Source organism: Dipodomys merriami, unplaced genomic scaffold, assembly GCF_024711535.1.
Source record: "Dipodomys merriami isolate MVZ:Mamm:240054 unplaced genomic scaffold, mDipMer1.0.p SCAF_3206, whole genome shotgun sequence".
Taxonomy (NCBI): Eukaryota; Metazoa; Chordata; class Mammalia; order Rodentia; family Heteromyidae; genus Dipodomys; species Dipodomys merriami.
Genome location: NW_027204723.1, coordinates 1 through 8,852, shown reverse-complemented (window position 1 = coordinate 8,852; position 8,852 = coordinate 1). Strand labels below are relative to the sequence as shown.

General features: G+C 57.5%; 1 protein-coding gene across 8 annotated transcripts; it reads right to left on the bottom strand.

Moving 5' to 3' along the window:
* Positions 1–1,924: 1,924 nt before the first annotated feature.
* LOC138841531 (fibroblast growth factor 8) lies at positions 1,925–7,522 on the bottom strand. Of its 8 annotated transcripts, none has more exons than XM_070042238.1 (6): positions 7,428–7,459; positions 7,127–7,343; positions 6,702–6,788; positions 6,271–6,451; positions 3,110–3,216; positions 1,958–2,248 (listed from the first exon to the last, which is right to left on the bottom strand). In XM_070042238.1, the coding sequence occupies exons 1-6, from the start codon at positions 7,457–7,459 to the stop codon at positions 1,958–1,960; spliced, it is 915 nt and encodes a 304-aa protein (XP_069898339.1). The 8 variants fall into 8 exon arrangements, with proteins under 8 accessions (XP_069898346.1, XP_069898339.1, XP_069898340.1 ...); XM_070042239.1 differs by having other exon boundaries at positions 6,271–6,418; XM_070042242.1 differs by having other exon boundaries at positions 7,307–7,343.
* Between the last annotated feature and the right edge of the window lie 1,330 nt (positions 7,523–8,852).

The window sequence follows — 8,852 nt, the reverse complement described above, 5'->3', positions numbered from 1 at the left end:
TCACCCTCTCCTGCAGGCCGCAGGAAGGAGGCACAGAGCCCACGGTTCCCCAACCTTGCAGGCTTTCCACTTTGCCCTGGGATTTTGATCTATTAGATGGGCTGAACCTGGGACTTGGGCTGAAGGTGTGGGAGGCCCAATGGTTAGGAAGCCTTTGGTTGCTCCTACCCATGACAAGTGAGTTGCTGACAGGGAAGAAGTTTCTAGATGAACCAGGCCAGTAACTGGGAGTAACAATAGGGACCCTCAACAACAGAGGAAGTAGCAGGTTTGAACGATCTCAATTGTGTAAACTAGAGCGGCTCTGGGTTCAGGAGACCTGCTCTTGGACCAATCTCTTCCTTGGTGTGAGCGATATGAATCGCACGGAGCCATATGCAAACATGCTATGTGCCCCACACCATGGCCATTCCTTCATTGCACCAAGGCATGGCCTGATTTTCCTTCCCACAGAATTGTCCTTTCAGCCAGGCTTTGTGTGTCAGTGTGTGCTGGTCCTGGGGCTTGTACTCAGGGATTAGCTGCTGCCCCTGAGCTTTTGTGTTCAAGGCTAGAACTCTACTACTTGAGCCATAGCTCCATTTCCTGCTTTTTTGCTGGTTAATTGGTGATAAGGGTATCACAGAGTTTCCTGCCTGGGCTGGCTTTGAACCACAGACCTCAGATCTCATTCTCTCAAGGAACTAGGATTAAAGGTATCAGCCACCAGGGCCCAGCCAGACTGGTCTTTTTGTTTGCCTTATTGCTTCTCCCTTGGGCCATGCCTGGCTTGGCTTCTGCTCTGGCCCATGAGCCTCCTTTCCCATTTCATCCATGCCCAGATCTTCCTTTAGGCCTGTTGCCTGAGGCCAATCTCTTCCTGGACAATTGTGCCCTGGTTTCTTGCACTGCAGCTGAGCCTAATACTTTCTGCTCACTCTCTCAGCCCAGACATCCCAAAGTTAACACTTGTTCCACAGCACAGGATCAGCTCCAAGCTGGCAGTCTCCTTCAATGCACCCTCCTCACTTTGGAACCTGGCAGCTGCTATTTTCCTTTTTCTTTCTTTCTTTCTTTCTTTCTTTCTTTCTTTCTTTCTTTCTTTCTTTCTTTCTTTCTTTCGAGCCTGATTCTCAGAAAGAACTACTTCTGGAATCTCCCACCTAAGTCTCTCATACACTGGGCATGTCAAAATAGGCACTCCCTTAAAATGTTGCCTTTCTATGGATGACAGCCTAGGCCTGAGTCTGATCACCCTCTGGCAGAAGTAGCCTGGGACATGTTAGCAGTGACTCCGTTAAGCCATGCAGTCCCTGAGAACTCTAGGACCAGCTCAGAGTCTCTTCTGGCCCCTTTCCCAGCTCTGCTGTTCCCACCAAAGAAGTCCCTCTATAGGACAGTGATGGGGACCACTGACAGGCAGAGCTGGAAGGAGGTGACAGAGCCAGTTGATGGGAAGAGCAGAGAAACAAGACTAGCCCCAGGAAGACCCTCTTTCCAACTCATGTTCCTAATATGCAAGTAATGCATTTCAATCATTTAATAACAACTAGTACACAACTGCCCTCATTGTACCCATCCCTAAGAAACTGCCCCTGCCCCAACGTGGGGTGCAAAGGTTTCTCAGTCGCCTGGCCAGTTGCTCTGCTTGTGTTGGGGTATCTGTTCTCAGGAGTACCTCTGTCAGATCAGAGAGCCCTCTACCCCAGGGACCCAGTGCAGGCCATTGATGGGCATGCCTGGACGCTAAGAAGACAAGACACCACAGCCAATGGAATACAAAAATAGAGCCTCTCTTTGGTTAAAAAAAAAAAAATCCCAACAGCAAACAATATCAACAACTAGAACCGCAGCTCCCCAGCTCCTCCTCAGCCTTCTCAGCCAACCCTCCTCTTGCTGGAGTTTTCTCTGGTGCTCCCAAAGATGGGCTCCCCAAGAGTAGGTTGGGCTGCGGGGCGATGGGGAGGAGCCTGCAGGCCTATCGGGGCTCCGGGGCCCAAGTCCTCTGGCTGCCCCGCAGGCTGCGCGTGAAGGGCGGGTAGTTGAGGAACTCGAAGCGCAGGCTCTGCTCGGTGGTGTGATGGCCCCGTGGTAGCCGCTTCATGAAGTGGACCTCGCGCTGGTGCTGGCGTGTCTTGGAGCCTTTGCGGGGCCGACCCTTGCGGGTGAAGGCCATGTACCAGCCCTCGTACTTGGCATTCTGCAGCGCCGTGTAGTTGTTCTCCAGCACGATCTCCGTGAACACGCAATCCTTGCCTTTGCCATTGCTCTGCAGGTAGAGGGGCCAGCTGCGGTGTTACAGAGCTCCCCCCTCCCCCGGGAGGCAGAGGGCCAGCGGCCCCAGACAGCAGGTGGGCACTCCAGCAGATGGTGAGGGGGGCAGAAGCATGGCCACACCCCTTGCCCGGGCACCCGCTCTCTAATCCCTTACAACCAGCAGCCCACCCGGCAACTTCCTGTCCTCCTGGGCAGCAGTGACACATGGCTGTCTACGGAGGGGCTGGGCACGAGGCAGAGAGGCAGGGAGCCGGGCTCTGCTCTGGCCTCCTGCCCATCAGTCTGGCCGGGTTTCCCCACCTACCCCCCTCACACACACACACACACCTCAGCCCCTCAGGACTCCCAGCTCTGGAGGCCCCAGGGCAGCCACCTTATGGGGGAGGGGAGGCCCAGGACGTCAGTCTGAGCCCCCAAGCCCTGGAAGAGGGGAGCTCCAGGCTGGAGAGGAGCCGTGACTAATGGGTCCATTTCAGAGCTCTGCAGAGGGGCTGGGCCTGCGGCTTTCTGAACATTCCAAATGCTGGTACCATGTAATTGGACATAATAGCAAAGCAATTTGGCGATTTGTTAAAAAGATATATGGAATTTACCAACCTCTCCCACCCCCCCCCCAAGCCCCTTTTCTAGCCTCCCTTCTTTCTCCTGTCTTGATAGCTTTTTGTCTCTCCAGCAGTTTTCTTCTCCTTACTCACAACCCATCATTAGGTAACCCAGAGGTGGCCATGTCTCCCTCTGTCCACCTTATTGAGATCAGAGCTCAAGAGTGTTCTGGAGGAGCTCAGGCAGCCCAGGCCACCCCCGCCCCCCGCAAATCCCAGGGATCACCTCTGTTGGGGTGGTGGGGGCTCACCTTGGCAATCAGCTTCCCTTTCTTATTCATGCAGATGTAGAGCCCAGTCTCAGCTCCCCGAACTCGAACTCGGCTCCCAAAGGTATCAGTCTCCACTATGAGCTTTGCTGTCGAAGAAGATGCAGGATGGTCACTAGAAGGTCCCTGGGCCCTCTGGTCCATAGCCTTATCCCCATTGGCCCCAATTTGGTAACCATTCCAAGGGCCAGGAACCCAAACCATGGGCGCTATCATGCACTGGGCAGTCATGAGAAAGGTAGAGTCACTTTTCTGGTCCTCAGTTCCCACTTCTGGGCCTAGATGGTAAGAACTTTTAGGTCAAGGTTCAAAGTAACATTTCACCTGACTATAGTTCCATAGCTAACCAAAAGATCTCTGAGGATCCTTCCAACTCAGAATATTCCAGGCTCATGCCTTGCAGGTGAACATCTAGGTACAGTGTTTACCTCATCTTGCAGCTAATAGGAAAAGCATTCTCTCCTGTCCCTGCCACCTTGGCCCGAACTCACAGCCTTGACCAATCTACCCTGAACCTTACCTTTCTGGGAGCCCCGTTCTTTGAGATGAGAACAGCTCTCCCTGCACACACAGCCCCAGCCCAAAACCAATTTGCTTTCTAGAAACTCAGACATCAGCTGAGAAGCTTCTGCATCTTTCTCTTGGCTTCCCAGTGACCAGGACCAGCCTCAAAGTCTAGACATCAACAACTCAGTCATCTTCTCGTTTTAACCTCCAGCACAGCTGGGCTTCCCACCCAATTACCAGGCTGGCTTGCCTCATCCTGAGCTCCTGAAGCCAGGAGACAATTCTGTGCCTTCTTTCTCGCCCCCCCCCCCCTTAGACAGCCAATTTGCCCCAGAAGTGGGTCCCTGCCACCACTCTATGCAACTGCTTTCTTAGAGGCCATTTATGGAGAGAGAGAGAGAGAGAAAGAGAGAGAGAGAGAGAGAGAGAGAGAGAGAGAGAGAGAGAGAGAGAGAGAGAGAGAGAGAGAGAGAGAGAAACAGAGAAACAGAGAAACAGAGAAACAGAGAAACAGAGAAACAGAGACAGAGACAGAGACAGAGACAGGGAAACCTAAGACAGAGGAGCTGAGGCTTCTGCCCTCCCTTAAGAAAGCAGTTTGGAGACTCAGTTCTCACACAGTCTGTCTCTAAAACCAACACCAAGGGTAGAGGGCACTGAGTTCAGCAGGGTGGGCAGCCCTTCCTGCCCAGTCTGTGACCAGCTCCCACTTCAAATAGGCCCAGAGACAGGACCTAGCCACCTACCCCCCTGTCTGATGCCAAGTTAACTTGGGAAATGCAACTTGCAACTCCTTTCCCACTCACTCCCTTTTGGACCCAGTAAGTCTGCTCATCCCTTTTGGGTCTGCCAGGAGGGGCTTCTTTTCAGGGTCTGGAAAGACCCTAGTTCAGTAAGTCATAAGAGGGCAGGTAAGGACTAAGTGGGTGCCTCTGTCTCTTCCTGGACCCTTGCAAAGCAATCAGGACATCTCCATTATCTTCCCTACACTCTATCTGTCCTGGATGCACATCTTAACACCTCTGTTCTTAGGAAGGGAGTGTGGAGCACTCTGGGTTTAAGGAGACAAGTGGGCATCAGACCTCCTCAGCTTTCTGAAGACAACTCCCCCCACTGCCATCCCCATTCGCTTGACCTCTCCTTCCTTCCTCAAAATCCTAGGATTCTGGGCCATTTGCTCCAGTAGAGTAAACCTTGAAGGAGCCAGACATTCGTTCCTTTCCTTGCAGCAGAGAAGGGCAGCAAGCAGCCAATTTGGAGGGACAAAGGGTCCATAGGCCGGCTCTGCCAGCCCAGCAGGGGAACCGGGCCACCGGGCAGGCTGTCCCCACCCCCACCCAGAGAGCCCCCCATTCTCCTTCCCTTCACAGATGGGAGCTGGGGAGCTGGGGAGCTGGGGCAGCAGCATACAGAGTCTTTCCTAACCGGGCTTTTGGAAAGCTTAACATTTTCAAACCTATTCTTCCACCCCAGTGACAGATTTATCCCAGGAAAATTATGTCTCCTCCTCCAGCTTTGAAGGGAAGTCAGCTACGTCCATGCACAAAAAATGCAGCGAGACATACTCGATCCCCCAAAACTGGCTAGAGAAGAGGAGAAAGTATTCAGGAAATGTTAAAAAAGGTGAAAGTAAGAAGAGTTTTAATCGCTCTGCCAGACGCGGGGGTCTCTCTAGAGATTCATAGAGAACAATCTTGAACCTCTTTTTTTTTTTTTTAACATTTACAGACTTGCAACTCCTTTTAAACTCCACATCTGAAAAAAAAGGGGGGGCTTGTTCTTTTTGCTGTTTTATATCATTCTTCATTTCTCTTCCTAGCTCTTAAAATGCCTCACCTTTTTATTGCATTTTAATAGAGTCTTCCTCTCTCCTTTCATGCTTGTTTAACTTGGTCATTATTTAAAGGGTTTGAAACTCACAATAATCGCTCTCTAAAAACAACACCAGCCGCCCAGAGGGCTTGCTTTTCTCTTGGTACATCCACAAGTCTGGAAATTGGCCACGTTTCAAGGCAGGAATATTGAATGTTTTAGAAATCAATCAGTCCCGGGGTCTCTGCCTGCAGTAGCTCCTAGTACTCACCACCCCACAGGGAGCCGGGAACCGCCGGCAGCCGCCTGGGGTGTCGCCCAGTGGAGCCCAGAGCGATCCCTTCCAGGCCGACCCCCGTGTGCAACTGAACCCTCTGATCAAAGAACATAAAGGTTCACAGTATCTCCTTTTGCCAAGATGAGAGGTCTGGGGGTGGGGGTGGGGGCGGGGAACATTTCTCTTCTTTCTCTTTCCCACTCACCTTTTGTGGACCCTAGCCACTGGATCCTCTTTCAAGAGCTTCCCTTAAACTGGAGGAAGGCCCTCCCTGGAGCCCTCTGCCTCACCTGCAGCTGGGTAGAGGTCTATTATGGTGTGTGTGTGGGGGGGGGGGGGGTTCCTGGATGCTTTTATCTGCTGGGCAGGAAGGGGGGCACCTGTGGGCCAAGTCGCTTCCCCTGGGTCTTCTCCAGCTGGCCATCGAGGCTCTCAGCCTTCTTAACTCCTTCCCTTCTGGGGTGGGGAGCAGTGCAGGGGAGGGTGGCAGCCTCGGCGGCCACAAGCTACCTTTCCTCAGAGGTGGGGCCCGGGCCGTGCGCCTTACCGAAAGGGTCCCCGTCTTCTGCCATGGCGTTGATGCGCTTGTTGGCCAGGACCTGCACGTGCTTCCCGCTGGTGCGGCTGTAGAGCTGGTAGGTCCGGATGAGGCGGCGGCTTAGCTGATCCGTCACCAGGCTCTGCTCCCTCACATGCTGTGTAAAATTAGGTGAGGACTGAACAGTTACCTTTAGGAAATTGAAAAATACACAGCACGCCATTATAATGCTACTCCGCCCAGGGGCCCGAGTGGCCCCCCAACACCCTGTCTCCCCCTCCCGCTGCGTCAGGCAGTCAGCAGGGACTGAGGGGGAACCCTCCCAACATGCCAGCACCGGCCGCCCGCCCCCCCCCCCGGCCCCCGCCTCCACCCGAGGGAGTCCCGAAAGACCCAGCCCAGGATGGATGAGCCCGGGATGGGGGAGAAGCTGGACCCACCTGTTGGGAAACACCCTGGGGCTCCCGGCCAGCTCGGAGCAGGGAAGCGGGCTCCCTGCCCAGCGCAGGCCCCCCGCCCGGGCCTTCCTAGAGGAGCAGGGTGCTTTTAAGTAAGGGGGGCAGCTGTACCCCACCCATGACATTTCTAACGACAAACTTGAGGGGGCAAACGCGGAGAACGCAGAGGACCTGGGTACCCGATCCTGGGGCCGAACCGATCGATCACAAGTCTCCCCCAGAAGGCCTCGGAAAGGGTCTTTGCGCCCAGACTTGCGCCGGTGACAGACGCCCCCGTGCCCCCCGCCCCGCTCCGGCTGTCCCCCTCCTCAGAGGCCAGGTGTGGCTGCTCCGAGGGTTCCCGTGCATCCTCCCCGGCTCGTCTGCGCCCGCTCTCAAAAACCTCGGGCTCCAATCGCGCCCCTCACTTGCTGTGTGACCTTAGGCAGCGCTCTACCACTCTGTTCCTTCGCTCCCTCCCCGGGGCAGCTCGGGGCAGGGTCGCTAAGGTTCCTAGCAGCCCCGCTGCGCTGGGCGCAGAGTCGGTCCTCCAGCCCCCCGACCCGACCCGGCCCGCCCGGCCCCCGGCTCTGCGCAGCGCCCCTTACCTGGGCTTGGAGGCTGAGAACCAGCAAGTGCAACAGCCTGTGGGAGACAAAAGCGGGCGGGTGAGCGGCGGGCGCGGCGGGCGCGGGCCGGCGGGGGCGCGGGGACGGCGGCGGTACTCACAGGCAGCTCAGCGCGGAGCGAGGGCTGCCCATGGCGTGCGGCCCCGGGGGCACCGAGCCGCCTGGGCGGGATCGCGCCGTCCCGCGAGCGGCCGCGGGGGGGGAGGTGGGTGGGAGTGGTGGTGGTGGGGGTGGAGGTGGACAAGCCAAGGGGGCGGCGGCCGGGGAAGGTTCGGGTGCGGGGCCCGGCGGCGATCGCGACGCGGCTCCGCGGGTCCCGTGGAACGTCGTGCTCGCCGCGCGCGCGCCGCTCCGCTCTGCGCCGCTGCCCGAGCCGGTGGCCGCTGGCTGCTCAGGAGCCGGAGCGGGCGGGAGGGTAACGGGCCGGCGGGGTGGGTGGGTAGGTGGGGAGGGAGGGGGAGGGGTGGGGCGGGGGACGCCGCACCGGGCGCGAGGGGGGGGGGAGCGGAGCCTGCAGCCCCCGGCTGCGCGCTGGGGCCGGGTCGCAGCCCGGGGGCGGGGGCGGGGCGGCCCGGGGCGGGTCTGCGATGGGGGGGTCTGGGCGAGGGGAGGGGTCTGGCGCCTCCCCCAACCCCGAGGTCTGTCCCCTCGCGCGCTCCCCCGGGGGGGTGGTCTGGACACGCAGGGTTTAGGGCGCCTAGGGGCAGTGTGCTCCGTGGGGTCCGGAGACCCTAGGCCCGACTTGCGGGACCTCCTGGTGCTCCTTCCCCGCGGGGGGCACGCGTGTGTTTGTGCCCCGGCTTCACCGCCGCTGTCTGGGCCACCTACTGTGTGCTCGCCCCGCACGCCCCTCGCCATGGCCGCTGGCACTGGCACGAAGGGCCGCGCGCAGAGCGTGTCTCGGCGACGCGGGACCCGACTCCCCAACTTTTGCTAACTACCCAGCCCCGTGTGGTACTCCTGCCTCATTCCATCTCCAAAGAGCCTCCGGGTCCCCCCACCCCATTATCACTATCAACCCTACCCGTTTCCGTCCTCACCCCAGCCTCACTAGCCCGAAGCCTGAACGGACTCACGGGCCACGGGACAGGAAGGAAAAGCCCAGATGTTTCGGGCAGCCCCCCCCCCCCCGCGCCCACCGAAAATTCTGCAGACAACCGGGGCAAAAAGGACCCTCGCCGGCTTTTCTTGGGCAAGGGACTTCCATCCAGGCCATCAGCCCTCCCCCTCCAGTCCCCCCTTTTCCCCCTAACAAGAACTGACGCTCCTGCACTAGACAAGAGCTGGAGCCTTGTGTCACCTGAGGGGGGAGGGCGGGGAGAAGGGTTGGATATCATGGCGAAGGCAAGGACTGGTGGTCTAAGCCGTTCTCAGTCTCTCACCTCATTGAGTTTCTGGAAATCCTGAGCCACAACTTTGCTTCTGTGGGAGCTGTCTGAGCTGGTAGGAGTGTCTACGACCAGTATTTCTGGAACAACTAGAGCCATGGATGTCCTACCCTGTTGCTGCCTTGGCCCACAGTCTT

What these genes read in the sequence shown, in the direction of transcription:
- LOC138841531 (XM_070042238.1), bottom strand. Translation starts at nt 7,459, where the DNA reads ATGGGCAGCCCTCGCTCCGCGCTGAGCTGCCT. An exon ending in TGCCTAAGGTCACACAGCAA is followed by an intron (nt 6,789 to 7,126) that starts GTGAGGGGCGCG and finishes CTGCTCCTCTAG; the next exon opens with GAAGGCCCGGGCGGGGGGCC. An exon ending in CCCAGGGTGTTTCCCAACAG is followed by an intron (nt 6,452 to 6,701) that starts GTGGGTCCAGCT and finishes AATTTCCTAAAG; the next exon opens with GTAACTGTTCAGTCCTCACC.